Here is a 26198-nt window from a genome sequence, read left to right as displayed (position 1 = left end):
GGAGATGGGTGGCCGAGCTTGGATTTGGGCTTCCGACCTGATACCCCGAGCTTGTCGATTTTCGACCGGCTTGTTGTCTTGCGTTCGAATTTTCACAGGCTGAGGTCGTGCCTTTGCTTGTTGCTTCTTGGCATATAGAGAGGTACCAACGTCAGCGACCTTGGATCCTCTCGTTTTCAGTTTTGTCTTTCCGAAATCAGGCTGAGAGATGGAATGGTTGACGTTCTTCTGCGAGAGTGGAGCTGGGCGGGTTCTAATCTTCGGCCGGAGGATAGTTTGTTTGTTCTCGGAATCCACTTCGGAGTCATCCTCTTCTTCTTTATCCTCGTCACCCTCATCATCGAACTCGTCGGCATCTCGACCCCGTGCATCTCGCCTTGGATTACGAACAGGAGAGTGGTACTTGGTAGGCGAAACGACACGGTCGAATAGGTTCTGATCGTTGACGATTCGCTGTGGTACCCGACCGGAATGACATGTTATCAAGAGACGAGAAAGGACGTGTCAGATGCAAGTCGAACGAAGGAAAGATCAAACGAGAAGAGTTCGCGAGACTGACCGTGTTTGATTTGCCGTACGTGCGGACTTTGCGGGTATGCGCCGTCAGCATGGTGGAACAAGACTATTATCGAAGTGCTATTTGATGTTGAATTTGACTGTCAGTCAAGACGAATGATTGAAGTTCTTCGACTTCTTGAATTGTCAGATGTATGATTTAGAGGTAGAGCAGAGTTGAAGTGACCCCCCGGGATGTGTTGTGTTCAAGTAGATTCTACTCAATCGACAACAATATCACGTGATCTACCTCACCTCTCGCATCACTCAATCGTCAACAAACCGACCTTGTGTGCTCTCATATCTTTATCGTTTACCACCTCGACTCTACAAACACTTGTGACAGCAACGAGGTATTCAAGAGATCGGACAGAGAGGCTGTGCTCGACAGAATTACGGCGAAGAGCGGACTTCAAAGGACCCCTTTTCGACTAACGCAGCAGGCTCTACTTGTCACGACCACCGCCTACCACAATCTTCAATTTCATGCATCATGTTCCCTTCAAGCTCAACATCAACAGTTTTTACGCCTTACACCTTCAAACTTCAAGGGACCATCGACAGTCAAGCGGAATCGGCGCTTTCCGGGCTGGAAGACTTGTTACAAGTCAAGGGATATGACTGGTTGGAGGATTACATGAACAACGTCGAGAGGGTCGCCCTGGCCGGAAGGGCCGGTGCTAGGTATGTCGACGCCTTTAAGCAGCTGTGATTACAAAGGTGTTGTTTACTGACTCCAATTTGGCATTCCATCCGCTTGCTTTCAAATCCTTTGTTCTTGCAATTACAGCGGGAACTTAGCACAGATCCTTAAGACCCCCTCACGAACCCCCCGGACGGTACCCAAGACACGGACGGGCATCGCCAAAGAGAAGGAGAGGGGGGAGAAAATCCGGTTGGCCAACGCGAATCTTGGATCGAGAGTGGATGAAGAGGATGAGGATCTAGTACTAAGGAAGAGCTCGAAGGTAAGCTGACAAACATTTAAAGCGATTTGACCTTGACCGATGCTTATTATGACCTGTGTATGTGAACTCGGTTCTTTCTCTTTCACCGAATTTTCAGCCCACGGTCAAGAAGCTCCTCTTTGCGCCGACCACTACCGTATCCTCTTCATCCAAGCCTCCCGTCTCTATGATGTCTCCTGGATCTCCTATATCTGAATCTGGATCGACAACTCCCTTATCTCCTGGAACCCCTACTAAAGTCCTCAAACCTAAACCTAGAGCTCAAGCTCGTCAGCCAGGGCTAGAGGAGTCGAACCCGTTCCTCGTGCATGATGATCTCAATCGACCGGCTTCGGGGTCTCGTGCGGGAAAGCGAGTAGGGGTAGAGGCGCAAGCAGATGTCGCGGTGAACATGGATGTCGAGGAGGTCCTCGAGACGGAGGCAGCAGGCGACGAGGTTATGGCAGAGGTGGAACACGATGCGGAACGAGGCAATGAGGTAGTAGATGAACCTCAGGCCGCGGTAGACCGGAAGGAAGAGGAACATGTGGCGGACATCGAACAAATCGATGTAGAGGACGAGGTGGAGGAGGAGCAAGCTGCAAGTCCGGTTTCGCCCACGCCGGCTGGAAAGGTCTCGATGGCCAGCGAATCGGAGAAAAAGGAGGACGTGCCAGAGGAACATGGACAAGAGGAAAGACAACAGGTGGATATGGAGCATATTGCCCAGACTCTGGGTGAGGTTACGCTCGCGAGCCCTATCAAGTCCGCGGTCGAACAACCTGGACCAGTCGAGGTGGAGGGACTAGGAGATGTGGACATGCAGGTGGACCTTTCAACGGTGTCGGCTTCTACTTCTAATTCTACTTCGAGCCCAAGCTCACCTATCCAGGATTCACCATCTCCAACCCCGTCGCATCTGCTGACCCCGGAAAAAGCTCAAGATGAAGGAGAAAAGACAGGACGGACCGACTACATGATCCCGTTGCGAGATTCGACCACCCCCGTTAAGTCTGCATCTGTTTCGACCACCAGGACCGGGACGGATGCGACTACAGCAAGGAAATCGATATACGGCGCGGACAGACAAGCACCCATCTCGTTCTCCCCGTCTTCGGTCGCCTTTGCCGCTTTACCCTCAAGGGATCCGATGAGGGGAAAGAGCATTGGCGGCCAGAAGAGGATGACCATGAACCTGGAGGCTGGCAAGAAGCTTGACGGTGGCGACCAGGAGAAAGTCGATGAAGGTATTGATACCGACGGGCAGGACAAGGCCGGACCGACCAACGTCAAGTCGGTCAGGCTCGCTCCTGTGGTTTCTCTACGCCAGGTGAACGCTGGACCTGTTTCAGCACCTGCCGCTACTCCTGCTCCAATCTCGAGGCATACTGCCAGCCAAGGTCAAGACCAGAAAGCGGGACCTGTTTCCCAGGGCAATGGCAAGAAGAGCGGACCGGGAGTGAGGAGCAGTTGGCTACGCCAGGCGATGGCCAATGCGGGAGGTGAACAGGGAGTGAGGAAGAGTATGGCAGGGCACGCGTTGAGAAAGAAGAGCGAGTTCGAACGGGACGTTGAAGAAGAGGAAGAGGAGGCGGATGATGTGTGTGACGACGTGGTCATGCAGGTGGAGCCTGTTGTTGATGTCCGTAAGGAAAAGACTGAGGTCGAGAAGGTGGCGTCAGTAGGTGTGACGCACAAGGAGTACGATGTCGAGATCAAGGATGCCCCCAAATCGTCAGCGGATGGCAAGCCGGCCGAGAGGCAACCTCTGGAGACTATCAGCGCATCAAGGCATATCAATCAACATGTTCCCGCGGAAATTCAGGCCGAATCCATGCCGCAAAGCAAGCTCGCCAGGATGATCGCCGACCTGGAAGAGAAAAAGGCCGCGGCCTCTTTTGCAGCCTCGAATTCGCGCATGACGCTGGGAGGGCCACCGATAAATGGCGCACACCATGGGATCCTTGGCGGCGGAGCCGGTTGGAATCCGTTGAGGAGCACCTTGGGCGGGTTGAGGTTGAGGGATGAAGCGGCGGGAAGTCCAAAGAGCGAGAATGGACCGATTAGTCTTTTGCCTAGGCAGGAAGCTCTCGAGAACAAGAAACCACAGGACGAGAGCGAGGCAGAAGACGAGCTCGAAGCAGACGAGGCGGATGAACAGGAAGGATTCAGCAAGAGAACCGCGGTCGCCGCAGTCGTCGAGGCTGCTATCACGGATGACGTCGAGATGAAGCCAGCAAAGGAGGCAGAAGTAGTCAGAGTGGTTTCTGAGCGAGAGGATACGGTGGACGTGGAACTGCAGACGCTGACTGCTACCGCGACGAGTGAAGAAGTCGTGATCGTCGAAGTCCAGCAAGAAGCGGTTGAAGCCATATCTACCACACCTACGGCACCCGTCTATCCCGTCGATCAGCATGCGCAGACTGCTTCTCACGTAGCCGAAGAACAAGACGACGATATGCATGTCGACCACGTTGAAGCTGCTCCGACGAACTCGAACCCGCGACCAACACTTTCTACCCCTGTCAAGCAAGACCTCCGGGTCGTCGAGTCTACCACACCAATGGTTTCGCCTCCAAGGGCGTTCCGCGCGGGCGCTTTCGCTCCTCATCAAGCTCGGGGGCCTTCTCACTTGCAAAACGCGGCCTTGCCGCCGGTGGTCCGTCAGCCAAAGATTTCGATGATGCGCGTCGATTCCGCCGAGGACATCAAGGTCGTCGACAGGTTGCCTTCGAGAGAGGTTTCCGACCTGTTTTCAAGAGATGCCTCTGCACCTAGAGCTCAGGCTCAGACGCCTTCTTCTCCGCCCCTGCATGATGCAGGAGCTACTTCCAAGCCCACACCGCTGGCGCAAAATGCCCCTACCGTCATCACGAAGACATCACCTAGAAGATCAGGCTTGTCCGCTTCGACTGCACAGGTCGTGCCCGATGACGAAGATGATGATATCGATGAGGACGACGCTGAAACTGAACGCGAAGAAGTCGAGTCGTCTTCAGAGGAAGAAGAGGAAAACGAACAAGCCGACGAGTTCAAGGAGGATATCGAAGAAGCAGTGGCCTTGATAACAAAGGAGATGCGCTTGGGCGACGAGGAAACGGACGAGGGATACGAGGCACCGTCCGATGGAGAGACCATGACCGAGAAGACCATTCCCGCTGGCAAGGTGAGTGTGACGTATATGGCTTCGCGATTTCGAGCTTCAGTCTGAGAGATCTTGCCCGCATCTTTCTCTTAGCGCTCTAACACTTCATCATTGGCATCCTCCAAACTGGGATCCTCCACCACGTCGAAGGCGACCGCCCAGAAGAACCTATTCCTAGCCTCCAGTATCGCCCGAAAGGTTGACGGACAGCGTCCGGTTATTGGTCAGATCGACAGCCTGATGAAAGCTCAGCAGGCTCGAGAAAAGGCAAGTCATAAAAGCGCACAGTGCATCGTAGTCCAGTCCGATACTAATCGCTATCGCACGGCATCTCGCTATCACTACAGGAAGCGGCCATGGCAGCCAACCGTGCAGCCAAGCAAGAAGCTCGAGATCAGCGTAAGCGGGACGAGATGCGTGAGCGTGCCGCTCGAGAAAAAGCCGAGCAAGAGGCCGAGCGTAAGGAAAAGCTCGCCCGACAAGAACGACTCAAGAAGCTTCGGGAGGAACAGGAGAGGAAACGAAAAGAGGCGTACGAAAGGGGCATAGCGGAAAAGGAGAAGGCGGCTTTAGCAGCAAGCCAGAAAAAGGCGAAGGTCGGTGCTCCCCGTCTGGATTCGAGTAAAGTGTTTCGGATACTGATTGTGCGATGACCTTTTCGACAGATGGCAGCCGCACCGAAAGAGGTCAAGCGACCGGCTCAGATCCACGCCAAAACTCGCGAACCTGTCGGCAAGCCGGCAGCTCCAGAGCTCAACAAGAGCACGGCACCGACCCGACCTCATCCGATCATGAAGACCATCATCCCCACGGGACCTCTCGTCCCCACAGCGACCGCCAGTGCTTCCTCTACGGTCAATCCTCCTGCAGGTCCATCTCGACCTTTGGGCGCACCCAGCAAACCCAGCTTGGCCAACGCGGGTCCTGTGCGACCTGCCAAGGCGTCCATGCAGGCGGGTCTGCAGCGGCCGATGATGAACCAGCAGACACATGCGGGCGTGAGGAATTCGACGATCGTCCCTGGCGGTGGGGATCGAAAGACGGTCACGCCCGCTCAGGCTGGCGGCGTGTTCGCTGTCGGACAGGCGGCGGTGGTCAACGTTGGAAAGGCAGCGACGGGAGCGACCGGCGGAGAACAGGATACCAGGGCAGAGGATATCGAGTTGCCTGATATCGATTCAGAGTGAGCAGTTTCGAATTTTCCGTCTCAAAGACGACATCGCTGACAAGCTTCTACCTCCATAGCTACGGCCTGGAATCCGATTCCGAGGACGATGCCGCCTCATGGGCAGCCTCACCCGCCCTCCGCCGAGCGATCGACATGCAGGGCACCCTCGATCCCGCTCACCTGTTCGGTCCCATGCCAGAGTTCAAGATGGAAGACGTGTTCATCGGCGCTCGAGCGGCCAAGAGGCCGAGAAGCAGCAGTGCCAATTGGACGGGGCAGGACAGGTTGACGGAACAGGAAAAGTTGGAGTATGCGAAGAGGATGAATTATAGGGATGATACGGCGCTGGTCTGGTAGACGGGCCATTATCGGTAGAGAGAAAAGTCGCTGGACAATTTAGATGGATTCCACTGGACGTTCTCCGCCCGTTTGGGTTGTTGTATTTTCTGGCACAATAATGTCCTTGACGATCTCACGAGCGATGGAGCGGTAGATGACGGCTTGCTAGCCCAGACTCGGTCATCCGACTCGATCATCCCCGACCTCAGATTAGTCCGACCATCCGATCCCACGATCCGCGTCCCGAAAGATAAGATTGTGATTGTGCCTTGAAACCCTTTGAAGGTGACTACCCGCGCTAGAAGACTGGGTGACGCAAGACGCGCTTGGGGAACGCGTTCGATCAGAGATCGGATGTGGAACGGTCTGATGGTCCGAACGTCCTGAATATTCATGATGTTACCATACGATGTAGGGGAGATGCAACAGGATCTCCACGTAGAGGGATCCTTTAGTTGCTTGCTTTTGCTTGTGACTGTCCGGTGGGCGGTGGTGATGCTCCTTGCGCGTTTGGTATTTGCGCGCTATCAACCAAAGTTCTCCTTCGCATCGGCTGCGACGCGTGGTCCCTTTTTTCCTCTTTGAGCCGACGCGTCTTGTGACTCAGCTGATCGGCGGCAGCGATCAGCGACGCGAGTTCATCAACGATCAACAAACAAATCTTGCGACATCTGATCGTGATCTCGTGAAAGATGCGATTGGAGATGTCTGCTAGAATTACATATCCTGCACTAGCACCAACCTCCTACTACACCGTCATTCTGAGATTGTTACGCTAGCAAGGCTTCACAACGGTCCGATCATATCACACTGCCGAGGCGGTGCTGATGAGATTTGATCGCTACTGACGGGATCAATTTATTTGTTGATCGGCTCATCATCACCTTTTTTTGCTTCCTTGCCGCTTTCGGAAACAACCTAGAGACGCGTCTCGAGCAGCTTCGGACCTCAGCTCGCAGCTCGTAATACAAACATTCTCGAGAATCTCACACTCACACACATCCCCCGCCTCTCTCACTTCTCACACCCGCATCAACAACAACGACGACTACTCTTGCGCCACCTTCTTCTCACGTCTCAACGACCTTTGTCTGCCTGCCAAGACCAGGAACACCGGTCGCCTTGATACAGACAAAGAACGCTCAACACCGAACGCCCTCTGTCGAGAATCACCAGTCTGCTGAGCCGCTGAGAGATCTCACGAGGCACGACTACCAGCAGTATCCTTTCTGGTCTAAGGCTCACGTCAGCTAGTCAACTCACTAATCCCTTCAGGGATACCTCATCGTTGATCTTATCTGGCACACGTCGAACTATCGGCGCGACCAGTCTACTGCTACATATACAACCTCGATATTCCTCGACGCGACCGTCTACCAAACAACAAGACCCCAACATCATGGCACTCGAGTCGACGCGGTTCGGATCTACCTTCTCTTCGCCTGAGCCCAAGCGAAGTTGCATGTGTGGCCAGAACGTCGAGATGGATGACATCTTTTGCTCGGTTGGTGAGTCTAGCCTCAGCGGTCCGTGTAAAAACGCTATCAAGCCGCAAGAAGCTGAAGCTCCGCCTGGTAATGTTGCAGCTTGTGCAAGGACGGATGCGATGTCCGCCTTGTGTTTCAACGATGCTTCTCGCCGGACCTCTGAACAATCCCTATCTGCCATTTTGGAAGACGGCCCATCCAACCCCAACCAGTCGGGCAACCCGGAATCGTCCGCCTCTCTACCTGTGACCTCATCCAGCCCATCCGACCGATTCGCCGACGCGCCGTTCGACTACTCTGCCCACGCCTCCAAGTCTAACTTCCCCATCACGGCCTCGTTGCACGAATCCGTCTCCCACCCTTACGCGCACGCCAACGTGGAATGGAGCGCGTCTCATTATCGACGACAAGCTCTGGAGGAGATGATGAAAGAGGAGAGGAGGAGGAGACGGTACGACCGGTCAGGACATGCGGATTCTATGGGTAGTAACGCCAGTTCGTCCATGTCTCTGTCGGCGGGGAGGATCCCAGAGTTGATAGGGGGTGCCAGGGGGGATGCTCACGGGAGGAACGAGAGTTGGGCATCAACCGTCTCGGGCAGTTCCATCTCGACCACCGCTGGTGCCACAGCATCTATGGCTTCCGTTAACGAATCTACCAGGTCAAGGTTCGGTGCCAAGGAGATGAACAAGGAGGAAAAACAAGAATTCCTACTCGGACCCGATTCTACTTTCGCCTCTAGGACCCACGGGTACGGCTTCTCCAACTCTGACTCGCATACGTTGGACATGAACGCATTCTCCCTGGAATCGTACGAGAAGCAAGGTGTACCCGGATCGAGCGGCCCTAAGCGGTTCAAGCTGGGTATGAGGAACCGGTCGACTTCGGATGGGACCGGATTGATCGCACAGGAGGAGCAGGGGTGTAACGTGTCTATGCCCGGAGCGAGTGCGGGCAAAGGGAGGAAGTTGAGACGGCCTTCGTTCGTCCTGCGGGAGGTTGGCTCTCAGGGTCAGACTCAGAGTCAGCTTCATCCGGGACTGCGATCCGCTTCCTCGTCTTCGTCATCGTCGTCATCCACATCTGCATCAGCATCTGTATCGATCGGGAACGACGACATGAAGGACGTCTTGGACGAGATCATTCGGATGGAAAAGGGATTCTCGCTAGAGAGCGACAAGGAGGTCAGCGAGGAAGAGAGGGATCCTTTGTATGGGAAGACGAGCGTCAGGTCGAACAGGTACCCTGCCTCTGGTCTTGGAAGGGCTAACAAGATGGGTGATATTCCGGCCACTCCCATGGCAGGTGTGGAGAGGGCTCGGGAATTGACGATGCAGCCTCCACCTGCGCCCAAGGCGGCTGGGGCGTATGCGACCGATGACACTCCGTTGCCCTTGATGAGGCCGGTCTCAGTGACTTCGGCCACGACGCCGTCCCATCAACTCGGTCACCTACCGTCGAAATCTCTGAGCTCGTTGTTGTTGCCACCCAAGGATTACCCCGAGGGTAATTGGGAGCTCTCTCCGGGGAGCGGACATCCGACAAAGGTCCGATCGAGGCCTACGAGCGTATCCATCTCGGGCAACCACCGTCATCTGAGAGGTCTTTCGAGCGGACAAGACGTACTAGACGCCATCATGGGACAACAGGGACAGGAGCAGGAGCGGGAAGAGGATGTTGTCACTGATCTCGTCAACGGCGGAGTAGGCAAGGAGAAGCGGATGTCGAGGATGTCCAGGGAGTTTAGTCCGGAATCCCAGGCGAGAGGTCACAAGATCCGCCGAAGTCTCACTTTTGAGAACACGCCGACGGGTCCAAGGTTCCCTAGTGGGGTCATTCTCGGTTCTGGTGGGACTACGCCCAAGGGAATGGGTATGGGGATGAGCTTGGATACGCCACCGTCGGCCTGGGATTCGAGCATGTCGATGTCATCCTCGCGTCGCGCTCGAGGGAAAAAGGTACTGGACGACTCGGTAACGAGGTTCCAGTTCCCCCTCCGTCTCGATACCGATCTGGGTACCAACGCTCTCCATGCCGGTCGACCCGAGATAAAGATCGATGGTGTGTCGGGTACGACCGCTGGATTCCTCGCCGCGGCGCATCAATTGGATACCAGCGACCTCCTCACCCCAACCCAGAGCCAATTCGATAGCGCAGCTAGCGACTACTTGACCCCGGTCAACCGTTCGTCCGGGCTCAACGCGCATACCGTCGGGACCCTCGAGCCTTCTCTCTTTCCTCCTACTCCAGGCAAGTCGTTCGCTCCTGCTGGACAGGACCACGCTGGACTCGGATCGGGGATCAGGTTTGGCGGGCTCCTGAACACGGGCACGCATGACGATCAGGATATGGAATTCTGAAGCGTTTTGAGCTGCACTGAATACAACTGGAGGGAAGCATCAGCAGCATCTGCGGGATCACCCACCTCGATATATATACACAAATATCCGACCAACGGATATCTTGACGATACACTGAATCTTGGAGTACCGCGTGATACGACAACGCAAACACACTCACGAACGAACGAATTCTTCTATACCGCGAGACCCAAGCGATGATGTTTTGTACGAACCTTTTGAATCTTGTCAAGTAATTGTAGATGAAGACATGTGATCGATAGTAATTGGGTTGATGCATCTAGCAACGGTTGTCGAGCTCCAGACATTTGCAAGTGGTGATCGTCCTGATGCAGGTTACTCATGTGCGGAAGCAAATTTCAGATTGTTGTCAATTGTCGACAACCAAAAGAAAGTCGAACATGCAATTCAAGTCGATTCGGCTTTCGCTGAGACATCTCAACACGACGTTTCTAAGACCAATAGTTCAGCTAGCACTCTCGGACACCATGCCTCACGCCGACGCAGCTTTCGTACCGGATGACATAAAGACGTGAGTAGGTCGGGAGTCTTACCTTCAGCAGCCCAGCGATCTGAGGCGGCCCAACACTTGAATCCTTGGAGATCAGCAAAGCAGCGTTCTATGCTCATGTCGAGGAATCCATCTCGGCCTTGGTGGACGGACAGGACTACTGGGTAAGTCATGCTCGGAATGGGTGGGTAGTACCTATCTGACTGAGGAGCTTTTGAAGGTATCCAACTTTGCCAACGCCAGCTCGGTCTTGTACAACTCGTACCTCGGATCAAGTTTATACGGACGACGAGACGATGGCGAGCCGGTGGTGAACTGGTGTGGTGAGTCGGTGTTGACATCCAAAGCTTAATGTCGGTTTCCTTGCTCACATACCGAACAAGTTAGGCTTCTACGTACATCCTCCTGAGCAATCGCGATCAGGACCCCTCCTCTTGGGACCCTTCTGCGGTCGACCTGCTTGTCAGGTAATCCAAACGAAACCGGGAAAAGGAGTTTGTGCGGATGCGTTTTTGAAGAACGAGACTCTGGTCGTTGGAGACGTGCATACCTATCCGGGTCATATCGGTAAGAGAGCGAGAGAGGGACCCACAAGACTATCCTCGAGAGTATTTTCCGTGGACTGATACGAACGTTTTGCTCCTTCCTGTTTCAAGCATGCGACGCTTTATCGCAATCGGAGATCGTCTTGCCGCTCAAGAGCCAAAAGGACGGAGTTACCGTGGGCGTGCTTGACCTCGATAGCACGGTCAAGAACACCTTTGACGACGAGGACAAACGGGGTCTCGAGCGGATAGTCGCGTTGCTCAAGATATGATTAATGTCGGACGGCACGGGCCTCCCTGGCAGGTTTTTCAGGTCAAGTCTGATTATGGATACAAATATAGATGCGATAGTCTGGGGTCCAGCGAGCAAGCCACTGCATGGATTTTTCGAAATGACTGAACATCTTGGTGCACAAAGAGAAGGGCTCCTGGAAGCGATCAATGGAAGGCTGCGAATCTGTTAAGCACCGTCTGAGCGAAACAGGAAACCGGTCAAGTGAGCGTGACGAAAGATGAACGAATCAATTCAGCGTGCTCCGGCCGTTACGTCAAATCACTCTCAGAATATTCAACAAATCTCTCGATCATTGCCAGCTTCCTGGCGATATCGAGCTTCAGACTAGCGATATGCAATACGCAAGGATGGAAAATCGAACGAGTCTCATACTGTTCGGGTCTTTACGTTTGCATCATGGTCGCAACATGATGCGATGTATGTGGCTGAAGCTACATGATACCGGGCTTGTGATACGCTCGAGTCTGCGGGAGACAACAATCATAGGCCATAGAATTCCCAACGAGGCTACCAAGAAGGTGGTCGGGTGGTTCTATCGTTCGGCTGCTTGGGTTTCCAACACGCCATTTCGCTTGCCCATCTCCTTGGCCCAAATGCGGGTATACCCGCGGGCATTTCACACCTCGATAACGTGCGACGTGACAAACAGGGCGTGGCGTACAGTCGAGATTCACCATATATCCATATACAGCAGGCGCAGGGACAGACTCTCGCCTAAGCGGGGCCCGGAGGGGCAACTTTATCCCGATCGCGAATTAGCGCAGCGCTACCGCTTGACCAAACACCTGGGACATTCGTGCACCGATCGGTATAAGAGTCGATGGTGTCCGGTCAACCGTCACTGAAAGCACGAGCTGCCCTTCTACGTCCTTCGACCGTCAATTCTCTCCCCTGGTCGATGTTTGTTTTCTAACGAAGTACACGTTCAGGCAACATGGCGCCCGTTCCCACCGATTACACGCAGATGACAAGGAGGCAGATTGTGTTCTCCTTCAGCATAGTCACATCGCTCTTCTTCCTCTGGGGGTGAGAACGCGAGCTTCCAGGTGGGCAGGCGTTGCGGCTAAACGAATATTGCGCAATGACAGGTTCTCATATGGACTTCTGGATGTCTTGAACGCACACTGTAAGCTTTGGACAGAGTCTTTGCTTCTTGTCATCATGCTATTGACCTCATTGATACGCTCTCAGTCTTGGAGATCTTCGACCTATCGAGAACAGAGACTACCCTGCTTCAATTCGCCTATTTCGTAGCATACTTGGTGGTTGCACCTCCTATGGGAATCTTCATGAGACGTTACGGGTATAAGATTGGCATACATGTCGGACTGGGACTGTTTTCCATCGGTAAGCGCGTGATCAAGCCAGTCATCCGGACCCGTATGCTGACGTTGTGATTTGTTCACATAGGTGCTATACTTTTCTGGCCAGCGGCTGTGTGAGTGTGTTTTAAACAGTATGTGCGATGTAGGTAGGACTGATGGCTGTTCGGCGTATGCAGTTACCGCCAGTACGGCATGTTTATCGCCTTCACGTTCCTCATCGCGTCGGGTCTGGCCACGTTGGAAGTGGTGAGTGACACCAGGCTTGCTTGGACAGGGATATCGAAATCGCATGTTGATTACGTCCCATCATCAAGGCAGCCAACTCGTACATGACGCTATTGGGACCACCCCAATACGCCGCTTTCCGTTTGACACTGGCTCAAGCGTTCAATGGGATTGCAACAGTAATCGGACCCTTGATCGCTTCGAAGACGTTCTTCAACGAGAGCGACGACAGTGGTTCTCTCGGGTCCGTGCAATATGTGTACCTGGCGATGAGTTGCTTCGGCGTACTCCTCAACGTCCTGCTCATATTCGCTAGACTCCCTGAAGTCCGTCAAGTCATCGCTCTCGACGTCGAAGAAACCACGTCACTCAGAGGCTTCCTCAAGCAAAAGCACACCATATATGGATTTGTAGCGGAATTTGCATACACAGGTGAGTCGACGAGTTCCGAAATTCTTAATTTGTCAATCAGCTGATATATCTTACCGATCTTGCAGGAGCACAAGTTGCGGTGAGTCCTGGAGATATAGCTTCCGCAGATCCGCCCCTCTGACTCTCCTTGTTTCATTGTTTGTTCGTGCACTTCGCGTTCTGCTGCTCCTCACCCCTGCGCCGTATTCCACAACTTCATTCCCGCGCTCCCGTGTCGTCCTCGATGACAGGTGGCATCGCATGTCATCTTTTACCTCACTCACCAACCCGGAGTGAACACTATCAGCGATGCTACCGCTTCCAACATGTTCTCGGGCTGTCAAGCCGTTTTCACGGTTGGGAGATTCATCGGCGTGGTTTACCTTCGCTACATCGACCCCTGTTTCTCGCTGTTCATCAACGGAGTAGGACTGATAATATTCTCGATATTAACTTCTGTCATTCCTGGTAAAGGTGAGCACTGTCGAAGCCAGCACTGTGAATTTGGAACGAATGCTGATACAGGCGCGCGACTGTCAGGTGGGATTGCTTGCCTTTTCCTGATATTCTTCTTCGAGTCGACTTGCTACCCGACCATCTTCTCTGGTGAGCGGTGTTCTGAGTCATGTTCTATGTAATTCCTGCTGATTACAGCTCGTGCCGTCAACAGTGGCCACCTCGGACCTTGGAATCTATGCCAAATTAGGATCTGGTATGTGGAGATCTCACCTGTCGAACATTGCATGTGTGGTTGTGGTGCAAGTATCTAATACCACATTATCTATCAGGTTTGATCAGTGCCGGTGTCAGCGGAGGAGCCGTTTGGCCCGCCATGCAGAGCGCTGTGTCGGATCGCTATTCCGCACACATCTCGTTCCTTATCCCCATGATCGGCTTCATACCTCTGACGATCTACGGGTTGGTCATGTGGATCAGTCGATCCAAGAGGTACAACGACGGCAGGATCACCGTCAAGGTCTACCAGCCCCCTCTTGAAATCGACAATATCGGAGAAGACGCAGACTTCAACCACACGGAGGGATTCGACACCAAGGCCGAGACGGAATTTGCCGAACAGAAATCCAGGTAGGGTGGGAATCGGGGGCTGGATCAATGACTACCAGCTGGGTCGCCGAGCGTCCCTTGAATGGCACCAACAGTATACTTGTATAATTCATTGGGACAGATGCAACGAAAGATACTGGATACACTTGCTGCATGCCATCTTGAGAGCCATATATCATTTGGCGCTGTCTTCGGACAAGAGAACGTATTCTCGAGTAGATTGTGCAAATTTGAGGACTATCACAAGACAAAGAAGAAGGATTAGCCAGGAGGCCGGGAACGTAAGGCAATATGGGGAACTCGCTTACTGTCGTTCTCTCGGATTTCGTAGTACCTACCAGCATGAAGCATCAAAAGGGAGACATGAGCAACTCCGCTCGCGGTAGCTATGTTTCTCGATCAGCTCACCTGGAAGCTGGGATCTGCTCATCATTGACGAAAGTACCATTCGTGGAATCCAAGTCAATCACGAAAGGCCTTGTAGAATTACCATGAATCGCTTTGACGTCAGCCGCAGTGCACAATCCATCATTTTGACCGCAACGAAACTCACTTGATCCGGGTCTTGGTATCCCCAAACTCGCTCTTCTCTACCACCTGTCGATATTGAATCACTGCATGTTGTTTTGATGCGGAAGGGTGAGAGATGGGTATGTCTGCCACCTATGTACAGGCAGTGACCAGGAGGGGTCAAACGCGAGCCTGCAAACGACGAGGTGATTTACATACGATACGGTCTCTTCCAACGAGATAGGCAGATTGGCGGTATATCTGAATAAGCTCTGTTCCACGATGAAGTCTTGTTAGCAGTCAACGAGCATCCTGCGTTCTTCACTGTCTATGTCCCTCGACCCGGACTACAACTTACCGACCTGTTCGTTCCCTTTGAAGACATACAACCTGAAGTTCTGGGTAGGTTTCCTAGCTTCAGGCGGTTCGTTGTACTTCAGCAGCACTCCCTTGACATCGGCTTTCCCTGCTGCGGCCGCTTTGGCGGGGTCGACCTTGACAGTGTTGGTCTCGGCGGCTAGGAGGCCGGAAGGTGCAAAGTTTGGCTTAGGGGGGTCTTTTTTGGGTGGTGGAGAGGCCTATCGACGACAAGAATAGGACAGTGGTCAGCATACAAGGTGCCATAATGTATTCGAGTAACCGTCTACTGGATTTGGCTCATGAAGGAATGTCAACGACTCACCGACGTTCTCCGACGATCATCGTATCCAGCTCTCTGATCCCTTCTTTCCCTCTCTCGATCGTCCTCTGTGTATTCCCTTTTCCTATCCCCGTTGCCAGCGCCGTTTCTCCCTCCATATCCACTATCTCTCGGTCTATCAGAACCGAATCCTCCTCTTCGGTCGTCCCGTCCTCCTCGTCGACTGTAGTTGCCTTCGTCACGTCGACCAGAATCGTACGGTGGTCGGCTCGGTCCAGGTCCTGAGCCGTTTCGATCCCGGTCAGAGGGATATCGGCGTGAGGAGCGATCTTCGGGGGATCTTGAGCGGCCTCTGTACATGATGATGGGAGGGCTGTTATGAAGTATATGACAGTGAACGGCGAGATGGATAGGTAGGTGTTGGATATATTGGATCTCGCAAAGGTCCAGAAAGGTTGACGCTGCAAGACGCTTTTCGAAACAAATATTGATATATTTTTTGCAATAAGTTTCTTGACATCCAAGTTGGAATAGCCCGTTGAGCTCCGTTGGTAGAGCAGCCGACTCTTACTGCCTCTTCTGGCGATCGGCAGGTCGTGGGTTCGATCCCCACAATGGGCTAATCTTTTTGGCTTTTGCGGGTCCAGTTTGGCACGATAAACCCTCGAGGTGTCAACCGACTGACAAGGCTTCGACAACGCTGATCATCAAGTTTAGGCGAGCTAGGATACTTTTTTGCACTCCAAGCTACCCGTATATTATCTATCGCTATCTCTTAGCGACCACTGCGACTGTTGCTCATCCATCCATCATTCATGGCTGCGCACCCTCGATCGTCCCGGCACGGTCCGAGAGGCGACGCGCTTCCTCGCTTCCTTGCTCGCCGTTCCCCGGTGGGACCCCGGTGGCATCATCATCGTCGACGACATCCAACCTCATTGGCATCCTGGCCGATCTATAACCTCAAGAGAGAGTCAACTCACCCAAGGTTTCCCCAGACCACTGCTGCGACAAGGACACGGACGTACCGATACTAAATTCCACTAAGTCTAGACAAGAAGATCAAACAACCATGTTCGCACCACCAGCCTTCTTCCCGCTTCCCCCGATGCCGGAGCGTGTCGTCCGACAATACGTACCACCACCCATGCCTACCTATGTCGACCCCAACGCACCGGTCCTCCCACCACCCAGCTTTTCCTCGCCCGAGGGGAACTACACGTTGATTCCCAACATGATGACCAATGCGACCTTGCTCCCACCTCCCATGCCTATCCCTTCTGGACCGCCTGCGACCGGGTTTGGGGGGATGAGTCCGGCGATGGCCATGGCGGGGATGGGAATGGGAGGAATTCCGCCGGGCATGTTTGGGATGGGAGGAGGACCGCCTGCTTCGGCGAGTCCTGTAGCTCCTGGTGGACCTGTTGCTGGACCCGCTTTCGGGCAAGGGAACGGGACGAACGGAGTCCCTAACCCTTGGCCTATCCGGGCGAACTTTGTCACGTTCAGTATCAACGGGAACGGGAAGACTGGAAACGAGGGTAACAATCAGAGTAGCGGAGGGTTCGGAGGGTTGCTCGGACGAGGAGGAGCCAAGAAGCAAGAACAGCAGCAGCAACAGGCCGTCAAGAAGACCGACAACGCCGGTTCTTCCGACGAGGACGAAGATGATTCGGCTCAGAACAAGTTGCAATACGAAGCTACTTACGGAGCTCGTGGACCAGGAGGAAAATCACGACTCCCACCTCGACCGAAGAACAACCTTCGATCGACAAACTCTTCCTTCGTCACTCGAGTGTCGGCCTCTGAATCGTTCTCCAGACTAGTCAGCAACCCTCCTCACCTAGACCCTACCGTCTACTCGGCTTCACACTTTTCCAACACCCCACCGAGAGGCTCGAACCCCCCGGTCACTCACTGGGCGTTCATGAACACCGGACGAACCCTCGTTTGGGCGTATGTAGACCCGGCGGGGAAACAAAAGGAACCGATCATGAGGATGTGGTTTTCTGCCAATATCACCGCGCATGCGGTTTGTGAGACGACCAAGGTTGCGCCTGGGTTGCAGGGGGAGAGGCTGGATATCATGGTCGGTTTCGCGACGGGTGATCTGGTTTGGGTCGGTGGGTGTCGAGCGAGCAAACCGTTGGTTTCGGTTCGCATGGCTGATGGTCTGGTTGATAGATCCCATCTTCGGAAAGTACACCAGGTTCAGCAAAGGAGTGAGTCATTACGCTCTGCACCCCCATCACAGACGCTTTCAGCTAATCAGCAATCATCTCGTTACACATTGCAGGGTATCGTCCACCCCTTCCCGATCGCCCAGATCCGCTGGCACCCTCGTATCCCGACTATCTTCTACGTCCTCTACACCGACGGCAACATCTTCACATTCAGCACCGAAAAAGAAGACCCGCCTTATCTCGTCACCACCGTCGCTGCGCCCTGGGCGGCGGGGATGAGAGACGCGGTTCTCAAGACTGAAGAAGAAGCTCAAGCTCGTCCCGTCGGTACCCACAGCTCAATCCTCGGTCTCGACGGGACTGACCCAGCAACCGCTGCAGAGGGGACAGCCGGCCTGGATGCCGAGGTCAAGATCGAGATCGAGCGACAACGGGCTAAACGGGCCGAGATGATGTTCATCTGGAAAAACGAGGAACAGGTCGTCGATAAAAAGGTCCTCGAGAAACAACATGGAGGTGGAGGCGGGCTGATGAGTTGGGCGGGGAGGAACCCTAGCGTCGTCTGGAAGGTCGGGGTCAAGGGTGTTCGACGTGGGTCTTCCTTTGGGCTTACTGAACCCAAATTCCGGATCATACTGATACGATGTTGGGATGTTGTAGAAATGGAATTCTCGCCCGATGGACAAGTCTTGGCGGTCATCTCGGAGGATGGGACGCTCAAGCTCATCGACGTTAACAGCTCAAAGTGAGTTCGCAGCAAGCCTCTCAGGTGGTTCTCGGACGAGGCTGATGATTACCGCGTGATCGCTTTGCAGGATCATGGACGTATATGCAGGATATTATGGTGCTCTAACTACGGTGAGTTGGACTATTGTGCCTTTCCCTTTTTGAACTACAAAACTGAAATCTCTCCAATCTTTGCAGCTCGTCTGGAGTCCGGATGGCAGATATGTCCTGGTGAGCGGGTTCGATTTCAAGCGTTAGAGCGCAACGTACTGATGTTCCGCTCATAGACCGGTGGTCAAGACGACCTCATTACGATCTACTCGCCCATCGAAGGCCGGATCGTCGCCCGTTGTCAGGGTCACACGAGCTACGTTACTTCGATCACGTTTGACCGAAGACGGAGCAACGCTCGAGGGTACCGATTTGGTAGCGTCGGCGAGGACGGCAAGATCCTGTTCTGGGACTTTTCGGCTGCGTCACTACAGCGACCGAGGCATGGTCATGCCCATCATCGTCTGAGTATCGGATCGGTTACCGACCTTACAGCAGGAGGTCGTCGCGACGAGACTCAAACCGCTGGAGATGAGGTTGCGTTGAGCGGAGGTGGGACCTACCATGGCGCTCCCCTGCGAAGCGATGTCGCCATGCTGCAGCCTGTCATGGTATGTTGCACACCTCACGTTCGTTGCCCGTAAAATTCGTGCCGATACTGAATACACCTCGCCCTATCAGACCAAGCTCATCGAGCCGTGCATGATGAACCAACTCAATTTCTTGCAAGAAGCCGTCGTCACCGTCTCACGAGCAGGAGGTATCAAGTTTTGGGCTAGACCGGCAGACCTGCGTCGACTCCTGAAGAGCCAACAGAAGGAACGCAGCAAGTCGCCTGGCAGGGCGCCTGCACCGGGCTTACAGGCTGGGATGAGGAACTTGAGGGTATCTGGGACGACTAGATAACCAAGGCACCACGATTGCCGCTCATCTGAAAAAGGAAGATTGTAGGATAGTTACTATTACAACGTTGTAATCGCATGTAGTTGTCGAAACAAGTCAAAGTCGTGGCAATAATAGGCCGAGAGTTGCGTGAGATATACATCGACGTTGCAGAATTACCCGCAGAGAGCGCATGTGGTCTGGGAAGGAAGGCCACGGATATAACGATAGGCTAGTCGTCTTCCACTTCAGCCTGTTCTACGGTCATCCCCAAGCCGTCCTCGTCATACGCGGGCCAACTGAGCAGTGCTGAAATGAGTCCTGTGACCCCGATATATAGAAGAGGCAAAGCGCGATCTTGCACTGACCTTTCAGGCCACCTAAGCCGCAATGCAATTCTGGACCAATCTCCGCTACCAGCTCTGCGAGCAGCGCTGACCAGGCAATGGTACCCGTCCAGGCCGAGCCTTCGGGCAATCTTGACACAGAAATCGGTAGGATGCGGACAGTCCCCCAGATTCTTCACAGCGTGGGCAGCAAGCTCCTGCCAGTTGAGCTTGAACGCGATCTCGTAGATCGCAATTACCCGGTCGAATTCATAGACGCTGGCAGCTTCCCATAGATGTCCTCTCATGACCCAAGGCAACCAAGTGACATCGTATTTGTCGCAGACGGTTGGCATAGCGATGTAGGCCGATGCAGGGTATTCGTCGAATGCGTTTTCTGTTTTCCTCCGGCCGAAACCGTCCATGAGGTCGAACATGAGTCGAAGGTGGTCCCGAGGCTCTTCTAGGGTGAGCTTCTTGACGTTTGCTCGATCCGAAACGCTCATGGTGAGGTCCGAACCGATGGAAATGGCATCTCTGAGAACGGGACTGCAGATGATGACCTTGTAGTTAGTATCGTGCTGAGCGAGAGCGAGATAATCCGGCTTGCCTGAGCAGAAGGAGTTTGCGGTTGACCTGGAAGGATCCTCCTTGACATTCGATGGTAAATTTATCGTCGTCCATGATGGCTGCAAGCTTGGCGTCTAGCTTAGGGTTAGAACTCCCGGTGATGTCGCAATACACTAGGGCTCACATGATTGGAGCCTCGTGTACAATCCGATCAGGAAGTCGAAACTGTAAGGTAGGTTCACACCAGCGAAGTTACCACCGAGGCAGAAAGGAAGGATGCTTTTTGTACCAATGTCCGGACGTATTTCCAAGAAGAAAGACATGAGCTGAGTTATCGGGAGCTACACAGACGTCCAGATCGAACCTAAGGAAGGGTTTGAAGCTCGAACAATCAGAACTAACCGTTCACCCTCGTCTCGATAGACCTGCAACCGCAACCAGGCATCAGCGGTGAGAAGCAGATGACAGCCTAACGACAACACATGCCTATTGTTAGCTGCGAATATCGCTGGCTCTAGCACTTATGAGAGCGGTGAGCTGATGATAGATGGTGGAAGGTACCTGGTACAGACAGATTTCTATCCATGTAGATTTTGTCTTTACAGAATTAGGACTATGATGACCACGAGAAGCAGACGCGTCACGCGAAATCGGGAAACGCGTCGACGAGAAGCGTGAGGGATTGATGGGATCAGTACCAGCTGGAGCGGGCGCCTGACATGATCGATTTCAGTTTCAGATTACTCTGGTTGGACGCCTGATTGATGCGGAGGAGTTGACGGAAATCTGGGCTAGATCAGCGAATCGAACTCGGGCAGTATTGGCCAAGTGTTATGAGTCGATGACAGGTCAGCTGGCATACGAAACAGCGCCGCGACGACGGAGGCATCTCAAACCTTAATTGGCCGCTATATGGGAAACGGATTGTTGTCGCTTTTTGAACGAACGATTTGTCGCAGCGAATGTGATTAAGGACGAGGTGGTGACTTCAGGTAGAATGCAGTTTTTGTAAGCTCGTAAATGGCGCCGGAAAGCTTCTGATTGCCGCTCGCATCAAGGACGAGTCTTTTTTCAATGCCCCGAATGCATTGCACAGCCAACATATCAGTCGGGGGCGAGACAGCAAAATCGGTTCTGCTATACAAGTTCCGGCTACCCGTAAGCTGACTAGATCTAGTAGGAAATTGAACAGCAGCGCAGTCCTTCCCTATCATATCCGTATTTGACCCCTTGACGCGCCGCTTCGGCCCAGACGGGCGAACGAACCAGATCAAGGCTATCGTGGATGCGTACCGTTTAGCGCTTTCACGAAGGAGGGGACATGCGGGTGACGGTCGAGATGTACTCACTCGATCTTCGAACTTGATCTGGGTGGCCAATTCATGCCACTGGGCTTGAGTTCCATCCCAGTGCCCTCGGTTACAGTAGCCGTCTAGGTGTTTCGGATTGAACGATGAGCAGCGCCTCCAAGCTTCATGAAGCATAGACCATGCAATGACATTCATGTCCTGTAATTCCGTACGGGAAAATTCGAGAGGTGTTGGCAAGCCGACCATCGCGACTACCGCGGAGCGGGCCAGATCGATATCTCCTAAGGCACAGCCGATGTTGTAGGCGCTGATAGCCTGGTACTTGCCCTGTTTGGCTAAGGAGTACATGGCTTGTAGAACCAGATTCTTGTAGAAGGGAATATCGAGTTTGTCGGCGAGCTCGATCGCCTCCTGCAACGGACGAATTGAGGGTGGAGCGGAAATAGCATCTTCCGCTGACATCCCGAGTTCTTTGAGTGGCGTCGCTTCCAAGAGGCCAATCAGCCAGTTGAGAGCGTCTGCACTGCCTCCCAATTCGATCGGAGCATCGGTGGACGAAGTGGATTCCTCTTGAGCCTTAGATCCGGCCGAGAGGGATTTCACATTCGACTTGGACTGAATACTGAAGGCGTCCCTGATGACGGGACTACAACCGTCAATGCCGAATCAGCCACCGTAAGAGGTTTACTGGTCATTCCGCTTACCTGAGCAGCAGGGTCCTTCGACGAACTCGTACGGTCTCGCCCGAATCGACTCGGACATCAATGTAGTCTTCGTCGTGAGGAAGAGTTTCACCGGAACCTGGCATCTAAGAAGGCGAAGGTATCAGGAGCTGGATCTGCACGCAATCGTTCACGTAGGTGGCTTACCTTGTTTGAAGCGAGTTTGCGGAGGATAAGGCTAAGGGATTTTCAAGGATTCGACCGTATTGATGTCTCCGAGTCGAGCAGTCTTTGAGTTGTATCTCGGAGGTAACCTTGCCGGATTAGCTTGTATATATCTGGTTCCACCGATACCTTGGCTTCTCGACCGGATTACCCTCGACTGATATCCACCCTTGATTGGTCATCAAGAACAAAAGTATCAAGGGTAGGGCAGCACGATGTCGTCATGAGTATCGACATGATATCGATGTCTCTTTTGTGACGTCAGGCAGATCACTCCGAGTGGATCCGATATGAGCGTGATCAACGGTAGCGCGCTTTCGCGCTCTTGTTTCACGCTTTGTAGTACCCGAAGAAAAACACTCTGCGATACCCGGAATTTATTCTTGCCTCCGCCGAAAAGGGCAAAAGAGCGTAAAGACGGTTCATGGCCTTCCGCACCACCGAGATGCAGAGTTTTCATATTGTTCCCACATAAGATCCTATAGCATAATTTATATCGTCAATCTGACATTTACATTTGCGAAGCGGAAATCTATCGTATGTCACCGCTTCTCGACTCTCAGCCGGACCACAACTCAGAATATATCGACGTATTCCCTCGTATGCGACCCTGCGACCACGTCCCTAATCTATCGGTTCATTCTCTGTTATCGATCTGTTATCGATGCTGCGCGACCAAAGAATCAGCGTAATCATATCGAACGCTCTAGGCTCTAGAAGATACATTTGACATACCCGCGGCAAAGGAAGGAATCTAGATTTTCGGGAGTTCCATATGTCGAGCAAGCTCCGCCCATTGTTCTGTCGAACCTGTCCAATGCGATTGAACCCCACAACCTTTGAACGAGGGATGATGGCGGCAAGGACAAAAGCTTTCACACTTCAGGTAGGCCATTGCCAATGCCCCCGATGCGCCGTGTCCGATAGCGTTCGCGAACTTCTGGCTCAAGGTGTGCGGACGTTCTTCGTGAGGCTCCAAACGCGATGCAGCGAACTCGCAGAGCGCCTGGTCGTGCATGGCATACGCAATACCCAATGCAGTCGCGGCGGACCTTTTACCCCAGCGTGCTAATTCCAACATAGCCTGAACCAAGACACCGTCGAAGGAGGGAATATCGTATCGGTCGGCGAGAGCTCTTGCTTCGTGTACCGGCTGCGGATCGAAATCCGTCGATCGTCGAAATTGTTCCGGACCAGCCCCGAGCGCCTCCAACGTAGATCCCTCCAGAAGCCCGAATAACCATCGAACGCCCTTCGCAGAAGCATCGATCTCGATTCGCTGGTCCTTGAGAGCTTCTCTTTGGTCGCCTATCGATTGGATACCGAAAGCATCCCGGAAGACAGGACTATGTAGAGTGAAAGTCCTTATTTAGCAGCATTCACGCGCTCCGAGTCTGGGTAGAACTCACCTGAGCATTAAAGTCTTCCTTTTGACCTGGACTGTCTCGTTATTATTGACAAGGATTTCAATGACGTCGTCATCTTGAGGAATGGGCATCTGAGCAGTAAGATCTCAGTTGCGATCAGTCGATATCCCCTGAGCCGAGTTGAAAAGAGGAAGAGGTTTTACGTTTGCGTGAGTGATTGAGTATGGAGGACAGTAGAGGTCGAAGTCTCGTGACTATTTCGATGGACACAAACTGAAACCGATTTGAATAAGAGGGGAATGTGTTCTGCTTCTCCAGATCGGTGCGTCTTATACATGATCACGTTGTGAGATATGCTTCTCAGAGGCCAGAGGGCCTTAACGTTCCTATACGTCATTCCACTTTCGCGTTTCGCGAACAAAGAAGCCAAAGATATCATCATCGTTGTAGGGATCGCCTGACCGCCGCCTTCAATGACATAATCAAGCTTCCATGACGTCAATCACATTGTTCAAGAGGATGACATCGGGGTCGGTCGGCTTCCAACACGACTCTCTTGCAGTGGCCGTCAGTAATTGTCGACTGGTCTTGCTGGCCTGGAGCCTCGCACTCGTACCGCTGATGCCAGCTTGATGTTGAGAAAATGGGGGGTTGACTGTTTTATACACTTCGAGCCTGGCCCAAAAAGAGATTGTGACTCGATGTTATATTGGAAAACCATATCTACCACATTCCATCACCGTCATGAGCTATTCACAAAGTCTATATGCCACCGCTCGAGTCGTCGCATGAGATGGCTATCCAGGTGATCGCTCTCCACCGATGACGTGATTTGTTTTCGACTCCGCTTCCCACTGATGACGCCCGCTAGTTATACACTTTCAAGGACGCGGCAAGCTATGCTATCGTCTGTCAGTTAGTTTGCCATGACCATTTCGATGGGGCTCGATATAGAGCTTACCGAAAAAATGCCTTGAGGGGGTCTACCGACCGGGAAACATCATGTTTTTGGAAATCTCCAGCCACTGCTGATGTGAGGTGGTCCACTTCGCTCCGGAACAGCCCCCCATGGATTTCCCCGTCCAAGCGTGGTCGCAAGAGCAAAATTCTTTGCACTTGGGAACCGCCGTGATAATCGCCCACGCTGCTCCACTGCCCATAGTATCGAAAGAACTGTATGACAGTTTATGAGGGATGGCTAACCCTGTCATGTTGCTGACTGCAAACCGGCAAAGAGATTGGTTCGCCATGCTATAGCCGACTCCGAGGGCGGTGACGGCGTAATAAGTTCCCATCGAGGCGAGCTTCCACATCGCTTCGGTCAGGATCGGATCGAAAAACGGTATATCGTAGACATCGGCCAGGTTTCTCGCGTCATGAATTGGCTTGGTAGGTGGTGGTTTCTCAAGGTCCTTGGCTTCGGGGATTCCCAGCTCGGTAAACGATTTCCCTTCGATGAGACCGAAGAGCCATTTAATCGCAGCAGCTGAAGCCTTTATTTCGATGTTCGGACCGGCAGCGATGGGCTTGCGATCATCTCCCTCTCCCACCTGCGCCTCTAACATCTGCCTGATGACGGGACTGAGAGGCGATATGAATCAGTATTCGATAGTAACCATGAGCAGAACGAAAATGAGCGAAATTACCTAAGCAACAGAGTCCTTCTCTTGACCCGGACCTTCTTCCCTGCCTCGGCGAGCACCTCAACAACATCTTCTTCCTGCGCGGCGGCAGGGACTTCAGGGGCGGCTTGGACGTTTTCAGGCATCTATGGGGCATGTCTTTGACTAGTCGTTCTCTGAAACATCGTCAAGATCGGAAGCTCACCACGAGTGTCGGAAGTAGCAAAGTCTTGGATTGTAGCTTATGCGAGTCTCGGCGAGGAAGTGGAGGGCAAGTTTGAGCGTTCGTGTCCTGAAGGTATATGAGCCCACATGCCCACAAGCTTCTCGCGCTACTCTCTCCTCTGCCTTCTGTCCCCCTTTTCTGCTTCCGCGTTTCATGAACAAAAGAGTCAAAGGTACGTTGTTTTTAAGGTCGCAACAACAACATCGTCATCAGCTGAGCGACGATTTGAAATTGATTATATGGAACTTCAGAGACGTCAGAGTGGGCAGTTCCTGAGCATCCTAGAAGATAAGGCTCATAGGCCGCCAGCGCCAGGATTCAACCTAGTACTGGCTACTAAACTCGTTTGGATCTCGGTAACAGGCAACGGGTCGTTCAAGTACAATGGTATTGAGCTCTTTTGAGACAGAAACCATGAGTTCCATATCGATATATGCTGCTGTACTACTGACGAATGGCCTGCTTGAAGTATCTTGTCTGTATCTGTCCCTCACGGGCTGAAGCGTCATTCCAAGCGGTT

General features: G+C 53.1%; 8 protein-coding genes and 1 non-coding gene across 9 annotated transcripts; 7 read left to right on the top strand and 2 right to left on the bottom strand.

Annotated features, from left to right (window-relative positions):
- Positions 1-898: 898 nt before the first annotated feature.
- Positions 899-4800, top strand: HD553DRAFT_83950 (uncharacterized protein). The gene is made up of 3 exons (XM_046184535.1): positions 899-1239; positions 1346-1523; positions 1621-4800. The coding sequence occupies exons 1-3, from the start codon at positions 1049-1051 to the stop codon at positions 4711-4713; spliced, it is 3462 nt and encodes a 1153-aa protein (XP_046034793.1). The 5' UTR covers positions 899-1048; the 3' UTR covers positions 4714-4800.
- An 821-nt stretch (positions 4801-5621) lies between these two features.
- On the top strand, positions 5622-6172 carry HD553DRAFT_274894 (uncharacterized protein; the record flags this gene model as incomplete). Its single annotated transcript, XM_046177880.1, has 2 exons — positions 5622-5830; positions 5893-6172. 2 exons carry the CDS (start codon positions 5622-5624, stop codon positions 6170-6172), a joined length of 489 nt encoding a protein of 162 aa, XP_046034792.1.
- A 1381-nt stretch (positions 6173-7553) lies between these two features.
- Positions 7554-10001, top strand: HD553DRAFT_325534 (uncharacterized protein; the record flags this gene model as incomplete). Its single annotated transcript, XM_046181629.1, has 2 exons — positions 7554-7662; positions 7741-10001. The coding sequence occupies 2 exons, from the start codon at positions 7554-7556 to the stop codon at positions 9999-10001; spliced, it is 2370 nt and encodes a 789-aa protein (XP_046034791.1).
- A 488-nt stretch (positions 10002-10489) lies between these two features.
- On the top strand, positions 10490-11329 carry HD553DRAFT_344253 (GAF domain-like protein; the record flags this gene model as incomplete). The annotated part of the gene is made up of 5 exons (XM_046182967.1): positions 10490-10533; positions 10610-10676; positions 10733-10835; positions 10900-11079; positions 11169-11329. 5 exons carry the CDS (start codon positions 10490-10492, stop codon positions 11327-11329), a joined length of 555 nt encoding a protein of 184 aa, XP_046034790.1.
- A 754-nt stretch (positions 11330-12083) lies between these two features.
- HD553DRAFT_351626 (major facilitator superfamily domain-containing protein) lies at positions 12084-14521 on the top strand. The gene is made up of 11 exons (XM_046183629.1): positions 12084-12378; positions 12441-12478; positions 12544-12699; positions 12763-12790; positions 12854-12923; positions 12992-13334; positions 13400-13413; positions 13565-13787; positions 13854-13919; positions 13984-14025; positions 14102-14521. Exons 1-11 carry the CDS (start codon positions 12287-12289, stop codon positions 14401-14403), a joined length of 1374 nt encoding a protein of 457 aa, XP_046034789.1. The 5' UTR covers positions 12084-12286; the 3' UTR covers positions 14404-14521.
- On the bottom strand, positions 14522-15994 carry HD553DRAFT_315722 (SMAD/FHA domain-containing protein). The gene is made up of 7 exons (XM_046180527.1): positions 15571-15994; positions 15247-15466; positions 15108-15160; positions 14932-15041; positions 14787-14855; positions 14687-14712; positions 14522-14615 (listed from the first exon to the last, which is right to left on the bottom strand). The coding sequence occupies exons 1-7, from the start codon at positions 15886-15888 to the stop codon at positions 14554-14556; spliced, it is 858 nt and encodes a 285-aa protein (XP_046034788.1). The 5' UTR covers positions 15889-15994; the 3' UTR covers positions 14522-14553.
- A 67-nt stretch (positions 15995-16061) lies between these two features.
- On the top strand, positions 16062-16149 carry HD553DRAFT_t83. Its single transcript has one exon. It is a non-coding gene; the product is annotated as a tRNA-Lys (tRNA).
- Positions 16150-16510: 361 nt separating this feature from the next.
- HD553DRAFT_83772 (WD40-repeat-containing domain protein) lies at positions 16511-19670 on the top strand. Its single transcript, XM_046184533.1, has 8 exons — positions 16511-17651; positions 17713-17750; positions 17825-18302; positions 18372-18456; positions 18527-18569; positions 18636-18668; positions 18725-19099; positions 19170-19670. The coding sequence occupies exons 1-8, from the start codon at positions 16601-16603 to the stop codon at positions 19392-19394; spliced, it is 2328 nt and encodes a 775-aa protein (XP_046034787.1). The 5' UTR covers positions 16511-16600; the 3' UTR covers positions 19395-19670.
- A 1769-nt stretch (positions 19671-21439) lies between these two features.
- HD553DRAFT_351623 (uncharacterized protein) lies at positions 21440-25675 on the bottom strand (the record flags this gene model as incomplete). Its single annotated transcript, XM_046183628.1, has 9 exons — positions 25658-25675; positions 25477-25598; positions 24974-25411; positions 23345-23809; positions 22446-22476; positions 22281-22384; positions 21766-22222; positions 21616-21698; positions 21440-21542 (listed from the first exon to the last, which is right to left on the bottom strand). Exons 2-9 carry the CDS (start codon positions 25596-25598, stop codon positions 21440-21442), a joined length of 1803 nt encoding a protein of 600 aa, XP_046034786.1. The 5' UTR covers positions 25658-25675.
- Between the last annotated feature and the right edge of the window lie 523 nt (positions 25676-26198).

Source organism: Filobasidium floriforme (genome assembly GCF_021052385.1).
Source record: "Filobasidium floriforme strain CBS 6241 chromosome Unknown HD553scaffold_18, whole genome shotgun sequence".
NCBI classification, from domain to species: Eukaryota; Fungi; Basidiomycota; class Tremellomycetes; order Filobasidiales; family Filobasidiaceae; genus Filobasidium; species Filobasidium floriforme.
The sequence above is the reverse complement of the archived record's forward strand: the minus strand, read 5'-3'. Positions and strand labels throughout refer to the sequence as shown.

Excerpts from the sequence above, each read along its gene's own strand:
- HD553DRAFT_83772 (XM_046184533.1), top strand. The coding sequence starts at position 16,601 with ATGTTCGCACCACCAGCCTTCTTCCCGCTTCCCCCGATGCCGGAGCGT. Across the intron at positions 17,652-17,712 it reads GGGTGATCTGGTTTGGGTCG|ATCCCATCTTCGGAAAGTAC; the intron begins GTGGGTGTCGAG and ends TCTGGTTGATAG. Across the intron at positions 19,100-19,169 it reads CCATGCTGCAGCCTGTCATG|ACCAAGCTCATCGAGCCGTG; the intron begins GTATGTTGCACA and ends TCGCCCTATCAG.
- HD553DRAFT_315722 (XM_046180527.1), bottom strand. The coding sequence starts at position 15,888 with ATGTACAGAGGCCGCTCAAGATCCCCCGAAGATCGCTCCTCACGCCGA. Across the intron at positions 15,467-15,570 it reads ATGATCGTCGGAGAACGTCG|GCCTCTCCACCACCCAAAAA; the intron begins GTGAGTCGTTGA and ends TGTCGTCGATAG. Across the intron at positions 14,616-14,686 it reads CGAAATCCGAGAGAACGACA|TCCTCAAATTTGCACAATCT; the intron begins GTAAGCGAGTTC and ends GTCTTGTGATAG.
- HD553DRAFT_83950 (XM_046184535.1), top strand. The coding sequence starts at position 1,049 with ATGTTCCCTTCAAGCTCAACATCAACAGTTTTTACGCCTTACACCTTC. Across the intron at positions 1,240-1,345 it reads GCCGGAAGGGCCGGTGCTAG|CGGGAACTTAGCACAGATCC; the intron begins GTATGTCGACGC and ends TTGCAATTACAG. Across the intron at positions 1,524-1,620 it reads TACTAAGGAAGAGCTCGAAG|CCCACGGTCAAGAAGCTCCT; the intron begins GTAAGCTGACAA and ends CCGAATTTTCAG.
- HD553DRAFT_351626 (XM_046183629.1), top strand. The coding sequence starts at position 12,287 with ATGGCGCCCGTTCCCACCGATTACACGCAGATGACAAGGAGGCAGATT. Across the intron at positions 12,700-12,762 it reads ACTGGGACTGTTTTCCATCG|GTGCTATACTTTTCTGGCCA; the intron begins GTAAGCGCGTGA and ends TTGTTCACATAG. Across the intron at positions 13,788-13,853 it reads TTCTGTCATTCCTGGTAAAG|GTGGGATTGCTTGCCTTTTC; the intron begins GTGAGCACTGTC and ends CGCGACTGTCAG.